This window comes from Peromyscus maniculatus, chromosome 21 (genome assembly GCF_049852395.1).
Source record: "Peromyscus maniculatus bairdii isolate BWxNUB_F1_BW_parent chromosome 21, HU_Pman_BW_mat_3.1, whole genome shotgun sequence".
NCBI lineage: Eukaryota > Metazoa > Chordata > Mammalia > Rodentia > Cricetidae > Peromyscus > Peromyscus maniculatus.
In genome coordinates, this window is record NC_134872.1 from 3,344,643 (window position 1) to 3,366,984 (window position 22,342).

A 22,342-nucleotide genomic window follows, 5' to 3' on the forward strand; every position below is an offset into this window, starting at 1 on the left:
GGATGCATTCGTGTGTGTGTGTGTGTGTGTGTGTGTGTGTGTGTATGCATATGTGCCTGTGCATATCACAGCCAGAGGTTGATTAGGATCAGAAGCCGTGCACCTTGTTTGAGACAGGGTCTTTTACTGGGACCTGAGTCTTGCTAACTAGGCTGGGCTGCCTGGCCAACAGGCCATAGGGATCCTTCTGCCTCAGCCTCCCCAGTGCTGGGATTACAGTCATGTGCCATGCGTCTAGCATTTTACGTAGGTGCTGGGGATCAAGCTGAGCCATCAAGCTTGTGTGGTAAGCACTTTCCTGACTGAGCCGTCTCCTCAGCCCCAGGTTGATCAGTTTCCACACTGTCTACACCACATGCAGCCGCAGGATGGTAAGTCCTGGAACACTGAAATGAATCTGAAGAAGAAAAAAATCTTCCTACTTGGACCTTTTAGATCCCAAGTCTGTGATGTTAGCTAGTCTAGAGGTTAGGATCGGAGGACCACAAGTTCAAGGTTATCTGTGAAACAGTGACTCCTGTCCCAAAGTGAAAGTGGGGTCTGTGGCTGTAACTCAGTGGCAAGCGCTTGCCCAGCATGCATGAGGTCATTGGTTAACTTGCTAGTACTTTTATCTGCCCGGTGTTAGTCTGAACTTTCAGGGGGTCGATGCTTTGCCATGGAGATTTAGATGGGGAAAGAAAATGTAAACTTTTCCATTGTGGAATATTATTTTAACTGGGCAAAGATGTGTTACATGTGTTTATGCTGCAGATTATTACTTTAACTACATAAAGGTATGTTACATTTGTTTCTGCTGCTTTTGTTATTGATGTAAAGATGTATTGCATTTGTTTGTGTGGAATTTGTTTAATTATGTAAACATGTGTTACATTTGTTTCACCTTGTAAGACCTACCTAAGACACCTGACTGGTCTAATTAAGAAGCTGAATGGCCAATGGCTAGGCAGGAGGGGATAGGTGGGGCTGCAGGCAGAGAGAATAAGTGGGAGGAGAAATCTAGGCTAGAGAAGAAATAGAAGAAGATAGAAGAGAACAAAGGAGAAAGAGAGGGATATGCCCTAGAGCCAGAAGTTAAGCAGCCACCAGACAGACAGACAGACATGAGAAGCAGGAAAGTAGGACATACAGAAGGTAAAAAGCCCTGAGGCAAAACATAGATGCAGAGAGACAGATGAAAATAAGATCTAATGTAAAGCCGAGCATTTATAACTAATAATAAGTCTCCATGTCATGATTTGGGAGCTGGTTAGTGGTCCAAAAGAAAGCCTGCTATACTTTTCCCTGTACAGTATTGATCTTCAAGGATGTGAGAATTCCAGTTCCCTCCCTGTGCATCCACAGCAATTCTGGACCTGACTTCAGTGTGTTGTGCTAACGGATATAAAACCAGGTAAGTTGAGTCAACAACATCAGGAAGAGGAGCCTTGCCTCCAGCTGACACCCACAGAGATGAGCACATCTTCTATGGCTGCAGGCAAAGTCAGAGAACCGCTTCGGTCTGAATCCAGCTCTGCGGCACACTCCATACTCCCCAGACTGTTGTTCTCAGGACTTTAACTGAAACCTGGCAGGATCCCACCTTCATCTTCCCAGGATGCCCAGATATTATGGAATCATCTTTTTGTACACTGTGAAGATGTGTTGCTCTCATTAGTTTAATAAAGAGCTAATGACCAATAGCTAGGTGAGGCATGTAGACAGGGGAAAGGAGAGCATGGGTGTGGTGGGGTGATGAAGGGCAGAGTTGCCAGGAGACTCAGAGAGAAGCAAGATGAACTTGTACTGAGAAAACGTACCAAGCCATGTGGTAGAACATAGATAAGAAATATGGATTAATTTAAGTTGTAAGAGGTAGTAACAAGCCTAAGCTATCGGTTGAGTGTTTATAATTAATAAGTCTCCATGTTGGTTTTTGGGGAGCTAATGGTCCCAACAAAACCTCCACCTACCCCCAGCCTCCATTTTGAGCTTTTCCCTTGAGGACTGGGCTGTGGATAACCACAGGGACCCTCGCCTGAACTTCTGGAGGCTCCACTGAATCAGAAATGGTTCAGGGACTGAACTGGAAATGCCCCCTGCAGGACTAGACCATGACTAACCTTCAGTTCCCTTTAGCTTGTCAGAGATTTCCCTAGCTGAAGAAGTACAGATTCCACTGTCCAATCAAGAGCTGGCGTTCTGCCACATCATCAGTTACCAGGGGAGGCTGTGGGGCAGTAAGCACCAGGTTAAAGGTCATCTCCCTCACTTCCTTTACTCTCAGGAGCTTCAAACACACAGTTGTCCCATCAGCCCTGAGTAGGAGAGGTGAATGCTCCCCAGGTGCTCAGACTGGTGAGTGAATGACAGAGCATCGCAGAGCTGGCTCAGCACTGTGGCCGGATGAAAGTGATTCAGCTGCGACTGGATCAAGCATTTAAAATACTAAAGAAAAAAGAAATTGCTGGTTTGAAAGAGGACCCTCATACTGAATTTCTAACTAGCAACTGATGATGCTGTTTACATCTGATGTTGATTGGCTCCTCAGCACTGACCTTACTCAACACAGCACCAAAGCAGTGAATCCCCTGTTTCTTCTGACCTGGGGTGTACATGGAGAGGGGAGATAGTTTCCAGGGTGTGAGACCACCACCTCTCCTCTAGCATGGTGTGTCTGTGGCTCCCCGGAGGCCCCTGTGTGGCAGCTGTGGTCCTGACACTGATGGTGCTGAGTCCTCCCATGGCGTTGGTCAGGGACCCCCGACGTAAGTGCACACCTCAGGGGCTGAGCTGCTGGGGCGGGGGAGGAAGGGGACGACTTCTCACTGTCCAGGCCAAGTCACTTGAATCTGCTGGTATTTTCTGTGACCACCCACAGTCCTCACATGAAATCCAAACTGTTTTCCCAAATAGGAGGCTGGCTGCTGTGCTCTGAGATCTGTGTGAGGGGCCCCCGATGTCAGCCATTGCTCTTCAGTTTCTTCCAGTAACATCTCCAGCCTTGTGACATATTCCCTCAGGGCCTCCAGAGGATTGATAATCATGATGTTAAATTAACCTCTTGCACAGGGCTTGTGCTGAGCTATGCCAGACAACAAGGTTTCTCTTTAAAAACAAAATTGCATGTGTGTATTTGTATTCTACTTTGTATGTGTGTTTCTGTTGTTTTAACTACAAAAACAGTCAACTATTGAAGTAATCAAAAGGTTTCTCTGAAAGCATCATGAAGTCACGGGAACAGGGTGGGCATCCCAGGGACAATCCATGTGCGTCCTCTGTGAGGCTGCTGCCTGGGCACCTGGGCGGCTGAGCCCAGGGCTCTGTCTTTCTCTCTCCCTGTGTCTGTGCAGCCTGTTCCGGTGTGGGAGCTCTGTGGGGTGGTGGGTGAGCTCCCTTTCTCCTTGGGAGCACACAGCGGCTGAGGCAGCCTTAGAGAGGATGGGCTGTGTGAGCCGTTCCCAAGTGTGTGAGGCCTCTTCTGAGAGCCCGGGATGGGTTAGAACCAATTTTGGTTTTGTTTCACACACCTGTACTTAATTTGTCTCCCACATTCTCTGTCTGGGACCATGGAAGAGGATTGAATCTCATCACCCCTCCCCTCAGGTCAGATCTGACAAATGAATTTGGCACTGAATTTTAAAAAGATCTGGTTTGTGAATTCTCTGGATCTGTAATTCAGATAAGAGCCTGTGGGTCAGCGTTAGGATCATGGTTTTAATTTCTGGAAACTTCTCCAGTAGTTTCCTGTTACTTAGGAGAAAATCCAAAAGCCTAAGTCAACCACAAGGCTCTGAGGCACTTGGCTCCCCATGATTCCTACAGCTCATTTCTCACCCGCGCCCTCACATTCCACGCTCCGTTGTCCTCTATGTTCTTGAGTAAGTTCATGAACTCAAGGTTTTATGCATGGTGTCCCCTCACCTCACATGTGCCCCTCCCTAAACACTTGCAGTCAGCGCCCTTCCCCTGTCTGAGATCAACTCATCCGTCCTTGACACTTAACCGTCCCTCCCCTGAGAGCTGCTCTGGTTCCTCCCTCACTCCAGCCTCCCACCCCCCCCTTCTCTCCCAACGTTTCTCATTCTGCGATAGTTTCTTGACCAGTTAGTTCCCTTTGGTTCCTGCTTTCAGAATTTTAAGCCGCAGAAGCGAGGGGCGGTCATTCCTTTCTCCTCTCTAGATTCCCAGAGGAGCAAAGGCCTGGGTCATAGCCAGCTCTAAGAGGAGCCTTTGGCAGAATATTCTAGAAAGGTGTGGTTCAAGGAAAGGGTGAAGAGGGTTGAGTGGGCAGGTGGGAGGCGGCTGTCAGGCGCAGGCTGGAGCGGTCACTGTGTGGTCTCCATTGTAGCCCTCAGGCTGAGCAGGACATTATTGGCGTGGGATCAGAAGGTGTCCCTGGTCCACGGGCCCCTCTGCCTCTGGAATAACAGGGATGCATCCTTCGGGTGCTGATCTTTGAGGAGGTGACATGACAGCACTTGTCACTACCAGGCCCTTCTGGTGGCCATAGCAGGCTTGCTCTGTCTTGTTTTAACCCACCTGGGGCGTTCTTCCAGTCTCCCTGAGCAGCAGAGACTGTGTGTAGGAGACAGAGCGAGACATCCCTCCATTCTTCAGGTGGTTTCTGTTTTATTTTTGGGACATGCTCTTTGATGGGTCTGGAGCTCACCAAGCAGAGAGGCTAGTGGCCTGTGAGACTCCTGGATCCTCCTGGGTCTCCCCATCATGGGGTTACAGGTGTGAACTCTGGGAATCAAACTCAGATTCTCAACGCCCGCAAGGCAAGTGCTTTACCCTTGAGCTTACCGTCTCCACAGCCGCAGCCGAGATTTGTTCTCTTGGCCAAGACTGGGGAAGTGGGGGATGGAATGGCAGAGCAACTTCTCTACCCACTGGGATGTGCAGGTCACAGACGAGGTCACAGAGGAGGAGCAAAGGAATGAGGGGAGGGGGGGGCTAATAAGAGGGCGGGGTGTCTGTGCTTTTTCTGGCAGTGAAGGTAGGTTTTCCCAGAATTTGGGTTCTTTTGTCTTTTATGGAGAGAGAGAGAGAGAGAGAGAGAGAGAGAGAGAGAGAGAGAGAGAGAGAGAGAGAGAGAGAGAGCAGTGTAGGCAGAGGTGGTCCAGGGCACTCATGCCCAGCTGGTTTGGGCATCTGGAGAGGGACTGATGGATCTGAGGGGTCTGGTCCCTGAGAGAACCACCTGGGCGGCTGACACTCTTGTCTCCACAGCACGGTTCTTGCAACAAGTGAAAAGTGAATGCCGTTTCTCCAGTGGGATGGAGCGGGTGCGGTACCTGCAGAGACACATCTATAACCAGGAGGAACACTTGCGGTTTGACAGCTGTGTGGGCAGGTACCAAGCCGTGACGGAGCTGGGACGGATCCAAGCCGAGTACTGGAACAGCCAGAAGGGCTTCCTGGAGCAGAAGCGGGCCAAGGTGGACACGTTCTGCAGATTCAACTCCGCCATTGTGGAGATATTAACTGTGCAGCAGAGAGGTGAGGAAGGGGGGAGGGAGGGAGGGAGAGAGAGGTCACACACACGTGAGGAGCACCCAGAGGGAGTGTGGGGTTGTGAGGCTGTTGATTGACAGCAGTACTTATCTGGAATCCATCTGACCTGTGACAGGTGGATCCAAGTTGTGACTCGCCGAGGCTTGCATTAATTTTTTAAGTTTACAAAAATGATAAAAGTTATAGACATATTAGCATTACCACTGTTTGTAATTTGTACTGAAAATGTTCCTGTAGAAAAGGCAGCTAACCGGAGTCTGTAAGACAGCTGGAGTGGACTCACGTCATCGAGTCACAGCAACAGCTATGGCTTTGGGTTAAAAGCTTGAGCACTCTTTCCTCTGTCCAGAGGGATATATATATATATATATATATATATATATATATATATATATATATATATTTATATATATAGTTATATATATATAGTTATAGATATAGATAGGACAGAGATATTTTCAGCGCAATGAGAAGCACTTTTTTTTTTTTTGTTTTTGTTTTTGTTTTTCGAGACAGGGTTTCTCTGTGTAGCTTTGGCGCCTTTCCTGGAACTCGCTCTGTAGCCCAGGCTGGCCTCGAACTCACAGAGATCCGCCTGGCTCTGCCTCCCGAGTGCTGGGATTAAAGGCGTGGGCCACCACCGCCCGGCTGAGAAGCACTTTTAAGTCTATGCTTAGAAAACAACCAAGGAAATTTAAAACATTGAGCTTGTGACTATGATGACATTAGCAATAATTTTGTAGAGCTAGATTAATGGCTTATCAGAACTCCACTGATTAATGTTAAAACTCTGAACTTCTTTTTCTTCCTTATTTATTTATTTATTTATTTATTTATTTATTTATTTATTTATTTATTTATTTATTTATTTATTTATTTATTTATTTATTTATGAGACAGGGTTTCTCTGTGTAGCATTGGCTGTCCTGGAATTCGCTCTGTAGACCTGCTGACCTCAAACTCAGAGATCTGCCTGCCTCTGCTTTCAGAGTGCTGAGATTAGAGGTGTGAGCCACCACTGCCAAAAACTCTAAACTTTTGAAGTCTTAACATAACACTAGCACAGAGAGGGGAAGAAATCTGAAACACTTCTGATTTTTCACATACTTTAAATCACTTCCTTAGACCTTTGCAACTTGTATTTACACACCTTAAATTACTTTCTTAGATCCTCACAACTCACTTAAACTTCAAATCTTTCATTTTCATGCCATGGTTCCTGAGATGGGTCATTGCAAAGCAAGGTCCTTTAAACAAAGGAAGAGTAAAATGTTACATTGAAACCTGTTTTGTGAGTTTATCTTTCAGTGGGAAGTCAGCAAGGAAAACTGTTTTGTGTCTGCCTTTCTCAGTGGGAAACCTAATGGCCCTGGACAAGTGAGGGCAGAGTTTACATGTGAAATCAGCTGAGCAGGAAGCTGCAGCCTTGGGCGGAGGGGCTGGGTGGAGCTGTTGCCAAACTGGTAACAGTGCCCAGTGGTTAGTGTTACCACAATCCAGGAGGAGTTGCCTATGCCCATGGATTTCTTTGGAGAACTTAGGGTTGCCTCTAGGAGCTGTCATTTCCGTCTGTCATGGGAAGCTTTTTAATTAAACATTTTAAATGCCACATTTAGCATATCTCTGAGGAATTTGAAGACCATATATTAAATATATTTGATTTTGAGATGGAGAGATGGCTCAGTGGTTAAGGGCACTGGCTGCTTTTCTAGAGGTCCTGAGTTCAATTCCCAGCAACCACATGGTGGCTCACAACCATCTGTAGTGATATGGTGGTATTTTATTTGTACTGAAATGTGATTTTAATTGTATATTAATAAATAAAGTTGCCCGGGGGTCAGAGCTATTAGAGCCATAGCAAAAGCTGGGCGTTTGTGGTGCATGCCTTTAATCCTAGCACTTGGTAGGCAGAGCTAGGTAGATCTCTGTGTGTTCAAAGATACAGCCAACAGACAGTGACAAGGCAGTCATGTGGTTGGTTTTACAACCAATGAGAAGGCAGAACAGAAAGTCTATATAAAGACAAACAGACAGGAAGTAGCTCTCTTTCGGAGAGGTCTCTTGGCTGAAGAGGCTAGCTGCAGCAGGCGGGTAAGGCTCTTAGCTCTGATCTCTTGGCTTTCTTTGCATTGATTCTGTGTTTCTTATTTAATAAGACAGTTGGCTACATCTATAATCTAGTGCCCTCTTCTGGTGTGCACATGTATATGCAGACAGAACACTGTATACTTAATAAGTATACCTGATTTTAAATAAACTGTTTTTAGTTACTTGCTTTAGGATTAACCTTGAAAGCATATTCAGGAGGCTGAATAAAGCTTGTCCCTGTAAATGAATTATATTTGTACTTAGCATGACTATGAGCCTAGTTCTGAGCACATTAAAGAATCTGATCCTTTATAAGGTTACTGACCATTCTTGCATGTCTTAATTATCTTCAACAGTTTACAAGAAATTAATAGCTTTTATAAGATTAGTATTTTATAATTTTATCCCTGTTAAGTCTGGGCCTTAAAAAATTGTCTTGAAGCTGGATAGTGGTGGTGCATGCTCTTATTCTCAGCACTTGGGAGGCAGAGGCAGGTGAGTCTCTGAGTTCAAGGCCAGCCTGATCTACAGAGTGAATTCTAGGATGGCCAGGGCTACACAGAGAAACTCTGTCTTAAAAAACAAACAAACAAAGCAAAAAATGAAGATTTAATGAAGATCTTTTAGTATCACAATACAACTTTAAATCATACGTATAGAAACTGGGAGCTTTACAAGATCATAGCTACAGTTCACATAGAGACTGAGAACCTCCCTTTTGATCTTTTCATAGTACACCATTCCAGAATGTAAGGAAAGTGTCGGCTGAGAACCCCCAAGACCAAGTTCTCAGCACAAAGGAGATTTATTTGCCCCAGAGGGACAGAGGGCAGGGACAAGGGACAAAGACAGGAGACAGAGGGTGAGTGAGAGGGGGAAGAGAACAAGGGAGAGGGGAAAAAGGATATTTGTCCTGGGGGGGACAGAGGACCGCCTCTGGATGGAGAGGAGACAGACATGGCACATAGGAACATGGCAGTTTATGAAGGTAAGGGAAACCCCGTGTTAGGGAGTGGTGGGTAATTTTAATTGGGTGTGTTGATTAGGTGAGCCAAGGGGGCTTTTGAGTTCTGGACTTCAATACTTTGACAGCTGGACCTTGGTAGCCTCAGGAAGAGGAAGTGGCCAAACAAGGGGATAGACCTTGGTGGCCAGCTTCAGGAATGTAATCTAATGGTTTTTAGCAAGGCAGAAGGAATGGGGGAGAAGAGTCTCTTTGCAGACTATCAGTTTCTTGTATGTCTTAGGGTTTCTGTTGCTGTGAAGAGACACCAGGACCACGGCAACTCTTATTAGGAAAACACTGAATTGGGTGGGTTTACAATCTCAAAGGTTTGGTCCGTTTTTTTCATGGTGGAACATTGTAGCTGGGAGTGTGGCAACATGCCAGAGAAGGAGCTGAACGTCCAACATCTTGCCTTGCAGGCAACAGGAAGTAGCCTGTGACACTTGGTGGTATCTTGAGCATCTATGAGACCTCAAAGTCTGCCTCCACAGTGACACACTTCCTTCAACAAGGCTACATCAACTTCAACAAGGCCATGCCTCCTAATAGTGCCACTCCCTTTGTGGGCTTTTTTCTTTCAAACTACCACATTGTATGTCTCAGTTTATCCAAATAGCTAAAGCTTAACAAAATTAGCAAAGACAAAGAGGCTAGACATGTATCTCCAAGCCAGTTTCTGTTAACCTGAATAGACCTTAGGAATTTATAAATCTTATTTATCAAACATAGGTTATTCCTTTTTAAAATTCTCCAGAAGCCTAATTAGTAAAGACATGAGTGGTTAGACATATCTCGAAGGCAGTTTCTGTTAACCTGGTAGATCTGTATATCTTAGGAATTTATTACCTAAAAAAAAAAAAAAAAAAAAAAAACTATCCCACTCCAAAATATTTTTGGAGACCTGCTGTTGCTTCCTTACTGTAAAAGGAGACAAAATGATGAGCAGAGGGCTCAGGATTGGTTTTAAAAAATAACAAGCGGCACTGATTACTGTGCAAGAAAGGTCACGAGGCATGAGGCACAACCAAACCCAGTATCAGAGCTTTTTTAGGAGGAGGGGGCGGGACAGAAAAGAGTAACCAGGCCTGGGAAGAGACACATGCAGAAAGAGAGAGAGAGTGGGGGAGGAGGAGGGCAAAAGAGAGGGGAGGAGTCTGTGTCAGGCTTTTTAAGGATTTCCCTGCACATGAGCAGGTAGGCTTACGGAGCTACGTCATGCATGCGCTGATTGCATGATCACACTGCGGGCGTTTGTGCAATCACACAGCACACTGATGACATAAGACCTCTTGCTTAGCTACCGAAGTGCACATGTCTGGTCATACAGCTGGAGGAGTGGCAGAATCCTAACTCAGTAGGACTAAACAGTTTTATGGCTGTTGCCTTAGTTGGTTTACATCACGTGCTTATTTTAAGCAAGATGGTGGTGAAGTCACATGGCATGTACTCCTTTTTAACCTGAGAATAGTTGGCTGCCAGCCACGTGGTTCCTGATGATGTCATCAGCTAAGATGGAGGCCAGCCACACGGTTGCTATTTAAAAACACCCATTTTCCTAAACAAGAGTTGAATCCAAGTTGCATGTAGTAAATAATGTATACGTATAGATTTTTTTAAAGTATCAACCTTTTGTTACAAGGTTTAAGCTTTTTGTTACAGATTTTGTGGAATTTTAACCACACCCAATAAACTCACAAATCCTAGAGTTTACACAATAGGTTTTAGAGATTTTTTTGTTTTGTTTTTGAGCAGAAACAAGAAATCTTGAAGATAAAAGATTTTCAAGAGTGGAAAGTAGAAAAATCTTAGAGTTAAGAGACATTTAGAAGTGCAGAGCAGAGAAAGTTCAGACATAAGAGATTTGGGATCATTTGTTTGTACAGTGGCAGTTGTTACGATTTGTGAGAGTTTAGAAATGGAGTCTGGCATCATTGACCATTGAGCTATACTGAGGCCAAGCTGTTTTCAGGAAGACAGCAGGCTTTAATAAGATCTCTGAGTCCATGGAGGAAAGGAGAAAGGGTCGCAAAATGAACTCCACTGGAGGGAGGATTCCGATAAACTCCAAGAGGGAGCTGAGAGACAGAGAACAGGGTCGCAAGCAGAAACTCCACCTGAGGGAGGATCCCAATCGATAGAATTCCTAGCCACTCCCCCATGACTGAGCATGTGCCAGCAAGATGCTTAGTCATCCCAGGGCCTTATGTCTTATGTAATCCATGAGCGGTGTGGCCATGTAACTTGTGCTCAGTGTGATCATGTAATCTATGCGCATGCGTGGTGTAGCTACATAGGCTCATATGCGCATGTGTGGGGAGGGGGGGATTCATAAAAGTGGGTCCCACATACCCCTCCCCCTTCTTCCTGCAAGATCGTTCCCATAGGCCTAAGCACGCCCTTCTGTTCTCCTTCCCCTAATAAACTCTTATAGTGGGGTTTTGTTGTGCCTTGTGGCTTTTCTCGCACGGTAAACAGGGCCACTTAATAAATAACACCAATATTGTAGAAGCCCAGGAGAGAGCCCAGGAAAGCATAGCCAGTCAAGGAGAGGGGCGAGTGTCTCAGTGGAGAGATGTCCACGTGGAGGGTATAGTAGGGTTCAGGAGCCAGAGAGACACTTACTGAGAGGGTGAAGGGAGGGGAAAGCAGCCGAGGAGTTGGAGTCCAGAGCGTGAAGTCATATTTGGTGGGTGGCAGAGGCCAGTAGATAGAAACAGACATACCATAGGAGAGTCAGATCAGTAGCCTGGTTCAGTCAGGAGAGGCTGGGACCCTTGGGAGCGGCTCACATGGGCCCCTCCTGGGTTCTGAGCACCAGATGAATGAAATGAGGGCATGGCACCCCAAGGTGCGGTTGGGGAGAAGGGTTTTATTATAGATGTGAGGGAGAGAACACCAGAAGCATCTGGAAGAATCCAGACTGCACTGGGCCATGGGGGCGGGGTGAGAGAGGAAGGGAAGAGAGAAGGGCAAGGGACCAAGGGTGGAGCCCGGAGAGCTCGGGGCTGAAAAGGCAGGGTTTTTTTTTTTTTTTGCTTTTTTTTTTTTAGACAGTAGTTTTGGTGCCTGTCCTGGATCCAGGCTGGCCTCACAGAGATCCTCCTGCCTCTGCCTCCCGAGTGCTGGGATTAAAGGCGTGCACCACCGCCCAAAGGCACATTTTTTATTTTATTTTACAATACCATTCAGTTCTACATATCAGCCACAGGTTCCCCTATTCTCCCCCCTCCCGCCCCCCTTACCCCCAGCCCCTCCCATTCCCACCTCCTCCAGGACAAGTCCTCCCCCGAGGACTGCAATCAACCTGGTAGACTCAGTCCAGGCAGGTCCAGTCCCTTCCTCCCAGTCTGAGCCAAGTGTCCCTGCATAAGCCCCAGGTTTCAAACAGCCAACTCATGCAATGAGCACAGGACTCGGTCCCACTGCCAAAGGCACATTTTTATAGGAAAGAGAAGCTGGGGAGAGTGAAGCTCGGGGGCTGGAGAGGTAGGGGGCAGGGGGTAGAGGGCAGGGGGCAGGGTGAGGAGAGCTGAGAGGAGCCACAGGTACTGAGTGAGCCCAGAGGCCAAGCAGACACTTGGGTATGCTAATAGGCACCACCACTGGCCATTTGACCCGGGTTTCTTTGGGACCTGACAGATTCGGCTGCAGTGGTGGATGGAAGCATTGCAGACTTGCAGGCTGGCACCACCAAGGGAGGAGGAGGCCGCTGCCCAAAGTGGTGGAGAGGGAGCCTCGATTCTCTGTGGGGGACACTTTCTGGAAGAGGCTCGTGGAAGTCCCACATGGGGGGGGGTGCTCGTGTCTTTCTGTTCTCCCAATCACGGCTGTCTCTCCACATTCTCTGCATGGTGTGACAGACTTTTCCTGGGAAAACACATCATTAACACATCTGCTTATCCTAGACAAGGAACCCACCACAGACCAAAGTAATGATTGAACTGAAATCCAACTTGGTGAAGCTGGTTGAGTTTTTTTTTACTGGGGTCACTCACAGGAAGAGGGGTGACTGAAAAGTAGCCAGTGAAAAGCCCACCTCACCAGGGTCAGGGCAGGGGTGCCGAAAGCTGCATCCTGGAGCTCTTGCAGTTCATGCAGGCGCCCAACAAGTCTGAGAATCTCCCCTCGGCAGCTTTGCTGGCCAGAGTCCCTGCCCCGCGCCACCGTTGATGGTTTCTACAGCTTCAGCATTCTCAGATTGTCTACCTCCTGAGCTTCACAGCTGTCACCATCTCCTCCTCCTCCCCTTCAATCGAGGGAAGCTGCCACACAGCATCCCTGACAGGTCCAGACTTCCCTTGGGAAGCTGGTTGGAACTTGAGCGGCGGCTCCAGGCTCAGCGGAGGCTGTGCGCTGGCGCCACCTACTGTTAGCTCCCGGGGCTTCCACGGAGTGCCAGGAAGATACTTGGGTGCCTTTGGTGGAATATCAGCTTTGCCTCTCTGGGGCACCTGAGGGAAGCAGAGGGCCTTCCGACAGGTTTGAAATCGTACCTGGACACCGCCTGGGATGGAGCTGTGGGAGTCTGGAGGAAACAGAGTGAGGAGTGCTGGGAATTGTCTGCAGGCTCAAGAGCGAGCCAGTGCAGAATTACCCTGCAGACAGAAGAGCGTCATCGGGGAGCACCTGGGACCTCGGGTGTGTGGAGCGCCACGGCCAGGCCTTGAGGTGGGACAGCACCAGTGGCCATGCGTGATGGGAGCCCGAAGGAAGAGCCTTCATGTCCCTAAGGGGGATTTCTGACTTTTATAGATTTCCAGGGAGAAGCAGCTTCCCAGTCAGGGCCACCATCTGTACAATGAAACTCCACGACCAGAACACCCTGGGGAGGAGAGGGTCTATGTGGCTTATACTTCATCATCACTGTTCATCATGGAAAGAGGTCAGGACAGGAACTCACACAGGGCAGGAACCCGGAGGCAGGAGCTGATGCAGAGGCCGTGAGGAGTTTACTGGCTTGTTCCCATGGATTGCTCAGCCTGCTTTCTTATAGAACCCAGGACCACCTGCCCAGGGATGGCCCCACCCACAGTGGGTTGGACCCTCCCACATCAGTCACTAATTAAGAAAATGCCCCACAGCCTGATTTTACAGAGGCGTTTTCTCAACTGAAGCTCCCTCCTCTCACATATAGCTTGCCAAGGTGAGGCAAGCTGGCCGGCACAGGCGGGCAGTTTCACAGTGTGTGGTTTAGCCTGGCTTAGCATCCCTGACTCCTGCAATGGATGGTCTAGACAGGACCATCAACAGTGCCATGAAGCTGCGGGGGGAAGGGCTGGGCTGGCTCCTGCCTCCAACTCTGACATCACCGTAGGGGCCTGTCAGCTCTGGAGCCTGATCTCTGCAGAAACTGGAGCATCTAACAGGAAGTGTGTGTTAATATTCTGCAGTTCTGGGGAGGGCTTCCCAGAGCAGGATGGCATTGTGGAATTTGCCTTCCTGGCCTGTCAGTTACGGCCTTCAGTCTGTGAGGAACATGCAACCGAGGAGGATTGCTCTTCTTCCCTGGTTTTAATTAATACAATGTTTTGTAAAAATTGAAAATACTTAAACTCAATAATGAAAAGTTGTTTGAGGAATAAAATAAATCCTTAGAGTTCCTGAGATCCAACAGGCCCTGTGATCAGGATTAATATCACAGGAAGGTTTGGGAGTCCTGCCTGGACTTCACCTGGGTGGATGGAGGCAGACAGACAGACAACCTGGGAGGACACTCCGCCCTCGTGACTTATTCTCACCTCCCTTTCTCCTCTAGCTGAGCCCAAGGTGACTGTGTACCCGACAAAGACGCAGCCCCTGGACCACCACAATCTCCTGGTCTGCTCTGTGAGCGGCTTCTACCCCGGACACATTGAAGTCAGATGGTTCCGGAACGGCCAGGAGGAGAAGACTGGGGTCGTGTCCACCGGCCTGATCCGGAATGGAGACTGGACCTTCCAGACCCTGGTGATGCTGGAGACGGTTCCTCAGAGTGGAGAGGTTTACACCTGCCAGGTGGAGCATCCCAGCCTGACCAGCCCTGCCACAGTGGAGTGGAGTGAGTGGGAAGCTCCTGACCCTGAGAACCCCTGCCCATGGGGTAGGGGATGTGGTTTACCCCAGCCTATCAGCTCTCTGACCCTGAGAATCCCCGCCCACCAGGGAGGGGGCGTGGCTTACCCCTGCCTGTCAGCTCTCTGACCCTGAGAATCCCCGCCCACCAGGGAGGGGCGTGGCTTACCCCAGCCTATCAGCTCTCTGACCCTGAGAATCCCCGCCCACCAGGGAGGGGGCGTGGCTTACCCCTGCCTGTCAGCTTTCTCTGCCCACACTGTTTCCACTGGTCTGTGCTGTCCACTCCTTAAGCACGGCTCACAGGGGCAGGTGTGTGATGCTTCAACAAGCACCTTTGCTGCCTGGTAAGGACTTGTGCCACCACACACTCTTCTGAGCCTTCCAGTGACTTCACAGGTCCAAGACCTGGTTGGCCTGGGCTGCAGCCTCTGCCTCTGGCTGGGTTGTTTCGACTGCTGCTCCTGGTGACAAGCAGCAGCCCAGGATCATGGCTGACCTCAGGGACGTCCAGTCCCAGCTCTGCCTTTGCTTAGGTCTGCCACCCTCAGGACTGTGGGGTCTCAGAGCTCAGAGGCTTCCTGTCAGCTCAGGCGGCCATATTAAGTCTCTTCATGGTGTGAACTCTGAGGTTGGATGCTGTCAGACATCACCAGGAGTGTTCAGTTCCAGCTCTTCTAGAACAGGCTTCTTCCTTGATCTCAAAGATCTCAGAATCCTAGAAGGAAACGGGATTTGGCCTGAAAACCTCTAAACATGGCCTCCGTTCTCAGGGGCACAGTCCACATCTGCACAGAACAAGATGCTGAGTGGAGTCGGGGGCTTCGTGCTGGGTCTGCTCTTCCTCGGGCTGGGGCTGTTCATCTACTTCAGGAACCAGAAAGGTAAGGAGCCTGGTGAGGGCCAAGACTCCACAGCATTTCAGGGAAGATCCATGGCTTTGTTCTCAGGATGTCACTGGCTCTGTGAACTCTGAACACAACAGTCTGTAGTTATTGGATTGAACCCTAAGTAGTGATAACATATGGAGATGGGGACGTTAAGGTGATTCTGACTTGAGAACTGGAAACATGTCAGGGACAAGGACAGAATCTCTAGTTAGTGGAAAAATACAGACCCCCATAAGACAGGGAACTAGATTATCTTACAGTCAAGTTGCCTAGAAACAGGACATTGAGTCAGAGCCCTTGACCCTCTCACCCTGTAAAGATCCTATACAAACATCCTGTTAGCTTGCCCCACCTTATGCAGATGACAGCTTCTTGCTCCCCTCACCCTGCAGGAACTATATAAACCTTCCTGGAGAAAAATAAAGTTGCACCTTGATCAGAATCTTGACTTGGTGTATTTCCTGTGTCTCCTGTCCCTACATTCCGTCCTTAGGGTGGTTGAGAACCCGTTAAAGCCCTGCTGGCGGGGCAGGAACAGAGCAAAAATGAACAGCCACTGGGCTGGTGTGTGACTGAGGCTTCCTGAGCCCCTCCCTGTCCACACTCCCCTCTGCCCTGGCTGCTGTGGGCTGTGATGCCAGAAGAATCTCGGGTAGCAGCTCGGAGTCTGGGGACATGCGTCTGGGGACAGATCTGCCTCCATGCACTTACGTGTCTATTTTGTTCTCTTTTCTAGGACAGTCTGGACTTCAGCCGACAGGTAACACCCTTCAGTCTTCCCTCAGAGACAGATCTGCTTCCCCTACGGTGTGGGCTGGGGTGTGATGGACCCCAGACAGAAACACTGGGGAAGGTGTAGATCCCAGGGTCCGGCCAGCGGTTCGCACTGAGCCTTGTTCCTGCACTTACTGAAGGCCTGTGCTCTGAAGCAGCGCTGACTTGGGGCTTGAGAAGTTCCTCCGCTCACGTCACGGTGTGAGGAGAGGCCTGGGGTGGTGAGAGAAGCCACTGCAGGGTTAGGTCTGGAAAGGCCACTGTCTCCTGTGCTCTGCAGGACTCCTGAGCTGAGGAGAGGTGTCAAGGCTGAAGGAAGAAGTCCCCTGTCTCCATGGCATGAAAATGTGTCCTGTCTGGTTCGCATTCCTCCACTGACACTGCTTCCCCAGGACCCGGCTCCTCCTGACTCTGGACCTCCAGACCTGTGCTCCCTGTTCAGCCCCTAGCCCCAGCCTGGCATCCCCTGGGACAGAAGGCCCCCCTGACCTGCCCTTTGCCTGGTGTATCTGAATCCATCTGCTGCCACAGCGCCTGCTGTCCTGGATGGTTTTATGTCAACTTGACACAAGCTAAGTCACCAGAGAGGAGGGAACCTCAACTGAGAAAATGCCCCCATAAGACTGAGCTATAGGCAAGCCTGTAGGACATTTTCTTAATTAGTGATTGATGGCTGAGGGTTGGGTGGTGCCACCCCTGACTGGTGGTCCTGGATTCTGTAAGAAAGCCAGCTGAGCAAGCCATAAGGAGCAGGCCAGTAAGCAGCACCCCTCCATGGTCTCTGCATCAGCTCCTGCTTCCAGGTTCCTGTCCTATGGGAGTTCCTGTCCTGACTTCCTTCAATAATGAATGTAACTGACTCCCACAAGCTCATAGGGAGTGGCACTATTAGGAGGTGTGGCTTTGTTGGAGTGGGTGTGGCCTTGTTGGAGGAAGTGTGTCACTGTGGAGGTGGGCTTTGTGGTCTCATATATGCTCAAGCCACACACTCAGTTCACTTTCTTGTGGGGCGTTTACCCACCACCCCCACAGCTTCCCAGAGTTTTCTTGAGTGCGAGCAGCAGGAAATATTAGATAGAAGGATTTATAGCGGAGAATCTTGTGGAGATAAACAGATAGAAAATAAAGGATAGCCTCGAGAGGGCCTGGAACCTATTCCAACGGGCCCGGACTGTCTCTGGTCCAGGGTTTTTATAGAGACGCCAAGGGGTGGAGCAAAAGACCTCCTCCCCCAGCACAGCCAAGTGCAGGCCATCTCAGACACCTGCACTCAGGCCCGTGGTCCTGATCATCCTCTATTCGGACCTGCTGGGCAAAGCCACGAGGAACCCCAGAACGGGCTCCCACAGGTCCCCCCTTCTTAATATATAAAAAAAATAACTATTAATGGCTTACAGCAATCTCCATAGCTGTTACACCTCCCAGTATGGGAGAAGAGGATGATATAGATGGCATTTCTCTTTTGAATTAGGTCCAAGGTGACCACAGCAGTCTTAGCTGCCTCAAGCCCTTTCTAAACCAAAACTCTTAAGGCGACTACAAACTTAAAGAATCCCTTAGCTTCATCATTACCATTAACAGGTTAACATAAATATTGCTATACATAGTCACAATTCTCTCAATCTTACAACTCAAAACAAACTCTTAACAGAACCATTAGAATTAGCATATATGGTGCTATATATAGTTAACAATTTTCTCCGTCTTACAACTTTAACTCAGTCATTTGAATTTTCTTGTTAACAGAACATAGGAAAAACTTCCATGTATTCACATCAAACTTAAACATTTCCTCAATTCCACAAAGCCAGGGTGCATTAATATCAATAGGTTTCTGCGAACATAATTCATAAACATAATTCAATCTCATAGCTCCTCCTTTTCTTTATAATTTTTAAGCAAAATCTCAAGCCTAGTTAGAAAACCCAAACTTTTCTGTTTAAACAGTTCCATTTGTAACACAAAACCAGTTCAATAAGTAATTCCATTTTTACATAAACAGTTCCACAAAACAATTCATAAATCTCCAGTTAATAAAGCATATATGCATACACAAAATTGCATCTTGATTCTAAGTAGAAATACATTTCTTCATTTAAACAGTTTCATTTTTAACCCAATTCCAGAAAACCGTTCCTAGGTCATTACTATAAGTAAGCTCAAAATTGTCCCATTGCAATGAAATCTCTATTGTTCATTTCATTTAAGTACCAAAATTCAAATGATAAATATTGGTACTAGCCTTCCAAATTTGAAGAAATCCATAACCAAAATGTTTTTGTAATTTTATCTCATTTTAAGTTCAAAAAGTTTAAATAAGAAATAAATTCTGGTATCAGGCTTTCACTTCCAAATATGAAGAGACGTTTTTCAACCAAAACTTTTTGCAGTTAATTTTTGTTCAAACAAGCGTCTCTGCAACTTTTGTTCTCACAGACAGACCTTTTTAGTTATAGTAATATTTTAAACCGCACCGTTTTTGCTGTTAGCTCAGGTTTTTCTGTGCTGCGTTGATATTCCACGGATCTCAGCTGCGGATGCCTTGTGCTGGTTCTGGCGTCCGCCATTCTTAGCTTCTTAGCGGCTTCTGGAGCTTTTGAAATCATTTAGACTGCCTACTTTGCAGTCTACTAGGACACTATCTCCTGTGTCTCAGGTGTTTTCACCATATACATTAATAGACTCACACTTAACATTTACACTCTTTCACAAACTCACATATAACTTTTTATGCCTTGCAAAGCATTTAGACTCATATTCAACATTTACACGTTTTTACAAACTCACATACAACATATTAACATCTACTTATTTATACTTTATAGAACTACTTTAGCAAATATATTTCCTATTAATTCTTATATACTTATCTTATTTCTTATTTAAACTTACATTTACAACTAGCATCTTACAAGCTTATATTCTTAAAGGAACTCTATTGATCTATTTTACAAACTTATATAGGCTACCATTAGCATATATCTAACTTAGCAAACACCTAAAGATTTCTTAACACAGATCTAACAAGACAGAATTTTACAAACTCACATATCTTATTTTTGTCTTTCTACTTCTTACTCTTTTTTTTTTTTGGTTTTTTGAGACAGGGTTTCTCTGTGTAGCTTTGCGCCTTTCCTGGAGCTCACTTGGTAGCCCAGGCTGGCCTCGAACTCACAGAGATCCGCCTGGCTCTGCCTCCCGAGTGCTGGGATTAAAGGCGTGCGCCACCACCGCCCGGCTCTACTTCTTACTCTTAATTATTATCACCATCTCTATCAGAAAGATTCTCTTAACTAGACAGGAAGTACGTACATCATTTCTAAAGTTTACAGTTTATAGTTAGCTTAGTTATAAAGCACTGGGATTTAGTGAGTTGTCATTATAGAGTTGTGATACTTGTTGCTAGGGGATTGTAACATTCTCAGGACGATGTCACACCCCAAAGTTGCGAGTTCTCTCAGCAGTTCCGGACAGGCAGAGATGCACTGTCAGCAGTAGACAGTTTTTAACTAGAGGCTGTCCCTTCACCCAAATTCATAATAATTCCCCTAAGAACTTCAATTCAAACAAACGTTTCTATCACAGCAGTACTTTTGGTTTGTTCTACGGAAAAACTTTACTTCACGCTGAGGGTGAAATTACCATATTTAGCTGCTGTAAAGCTCTTCACCAAAAACTGCACAGCTATTAGGTGGTATTTTAAGGATTTTAAAGTGACTTGTTTGCTCTTATAGGTAGCTTTTTGTCATCCAACTGCCGTAAAAACTTTGCACAGCTATTAGGGTAAATAAGGCATTTTACCAAGGCGCCCCAAACCACGAAGCGCCTAGTTCCGTATCCTTTCAATTTTTCATTGGAACTGACACTTAAACTCTTAGATGATTTTCCTCCTTATTCTTTTTAAAGGCTGTATTTTAAGTTTACCATGAATGTATTTGAGCTGACAAAAGTGTTTCAGGGCAATGTCGCCATCTTTAGCAGAAAAACTACCTTTCCCAGAATGCATTTCCCTTATATCAGTCCATAATAATATCAGTCCCTTATATCATTTCCCATAGTTCTTTTTGGGTCTGAGAGTCAACTGGTTCTCTTTTACCAGACTTGCTTACAAATTCTTGCCCGGGAGGTTTGAACAAAGTTTTTTTGCTTTTGCAACGGGAGATTTGAACAAGCATTTTACATTTTCAGCTATGGCACATTGGGAGATTTCTATTCTCTCAACTGGCTTTAACAGGTGTTTTAACTTCATCAGACACTGGCCCCCGAATCAGAACCACACCTGCCTCGTTAGCCGGCATTGAGGCTGGCATTTCTGATAGCAACTTTCCTCAGGGCTTGTGTTTGCCTTAGCCAGTCAGTGAAAAACAAGATCATTTACAACAGCTTTTCCATAGCTCCTTCAGAGAGATTTTCTCCCACTGATCTTATTCTTATTTTGCTTGTTCCTTCCTTCCCCAGATACAGAGCTTCAGCTATCTGTCTGCGGCTCTGTACCTCTGCTAGCTGCCTTTGGAGGTAGGGGCTTTCTTTCTCCCCCTGAATCTACCTCAAATTCTAGCAGCTTTTTCAGGTCATATTTTCTGGGGAGGATTTTGTCCCTTCTCTGTTTCTTCAGAGTCTTTCTCCCAGACAGTTCTCAGTTTGGCCTCAATTTATCCCCTCTACCCCAGAAACGGTTTCCAACACTAGAGCAGCGGCTTTCCCTGCTACTGAAGGTAGGGGCTTTTGTCCGTTTCTGTTTTTGGGGTCTGTGCGGTTTGCATACAGACTGAAAATCCAACAAGGGAGGTTTTTGCCATTTCTAAACTCCCATTAGGACAGGTGTTTTGCCTCATCAGGCCTTCACCTGGCCCAGTCCCCCAGTGGGTTGCATTTGCTTGTCTGGGTGCTCAAGGACAGAGCTTATGCCAGAGACAATCACCCCTCAGGGCTACACTCCCTCATCTCATCGGGAGTCAGTTGAAACAAAGCTTTTCTCAAAGAGGTGCTTTCTCTGACAGAAAAGAAAGCTTTACTCCTGGATAGTTCTGTTTTGCCCAGGCTGGGCTCTTTCCCCAGACAGCGTTCTGACTCGGCAGCACAACTGCTTCAGACACAGTTCAGCTTTACTGTTTTCCCAGAAAGGTCCTTTCTCTGATAGGAAAGCTTTTTTTCAGATTTCTTTTTGTAGCTGTGGACCTTTCAACCCGGGACTTGTAGGAAAGTGGACAACTGTGCCGTTCCCACCGGCTTTAGCTTTGGTTGTTTATTAGCAATCTTCCCCTGGGTCCTGCACCTTCCTGTCTCAGCTCTGTGCTCCAGGAAGTTTACAACGCAGGAACCCTAGTATCCCCGAAATACACTCCAACTCAGAGACTCTGGCCAGTCACCTCTGGGTTTTTGGTCAGAAGCGAGGATACAATGTTAAAGTTTGCATTGCTTCAGGGGATTCTTTGCATTGGACAATTAGGAGCACCTTTTCATTCTGAAATGCTCACTCAAAACCTTTGCTGCCTCAGCTCAGCTGTAACGGAAAAGCTTGGTTTTTCTGCTTTTCTTAGGCAAAGTTTCCTGCCCTTTTTGGCTCTCTGTAGCTCTTCACCCACACTCTCCCCAAGCGTTTCCCTCAGGGTACTCTGACCCACTGTCTTTTACTAGCTTGAAGAGACAGAGCTTAGAAGGGGTTTTTAGAAACTTGTCCTTGCCTCCTGCATTGCAGGGATGATTTTTAAAGCTTGAAAGAACTTAGAGGTTTTGCTGTCTTAAGAGGTTTGTTGTTTTCCCTTAGAGCTAATCACAGGTGGTCCCCATACTAATATCTTCAGGTGATTCTAATTTTTGTTCTTCTGAGGGAGAAAGTTCTGAAAGGCTTTAGTTTCTAAGTTTCTTAAGAGAGATAGATTAAGGCTTTTTAAGAGAGTTTTTTCCCCCAAATTTTCCAAGAAAAGCTTTAGCGTTTAAGAGAAAGGTTTTTTTTTCCCCCAGGAGAAAGACCAACTTTTCCCAAAACTTCCCAACTTTAAACTTTGACTTCTTACACCCCCCTTTTTGCCTC

General features: G+C 47.0%; 1 protein-coding gene across 3 annotated transcripts; it reads left to right on the forward strand.

Moving 5' to 3' along the window:
* Positions 1–1,160: 1,160 nt before the first annotated feature.
* On the forward strand, positions 1,161–16,839 carry LOC102914939 (H-2 class II histocompatibility antigen, E-S beta chain-like). 3 transcript variants are annotated; one of them, XM_076558308.1, is made up of 7 exons: positions 1,161–1,393; positions 1,478–2,747; positions 5,215–5,484; positions 14,349–14,630; positions 15,418–15,528; positions 16,271–16,294; positions 16,589–16,839. In XM_076558308.1, the coding sequence occupies exons 2-7, from the start codon at positions 2,648–2,650 to the stop codon at positions 16,600–16,602; spliced, it is 801 nt and encodes a 266-aa protein (XP_076414423.1). In that variant the 5' UTR covers positions 1,161–1,393; positions 1,478–2,647; the 3' UTR covers positions 16,603–16,839. The 3 variants fall into 3 exon arrangements, with proteins under 3 accessions (XP_076414423.1, XP_076414422.1, XP_076414424.1); XM_076558307.1 differs by lacking the exon at positions 1,161–1,393 and having other exon boundaries at positions 1,565–1,687; positions 2,267–2,747; XM_076558309.1 differs by lacking the exons at positions 1,161–1,393; positions 1,478–2,747 and adding an exon at positions 4,133–4,233.
* Positions 16,840–22,342: the final 5,503 nt, after the last annotated feature.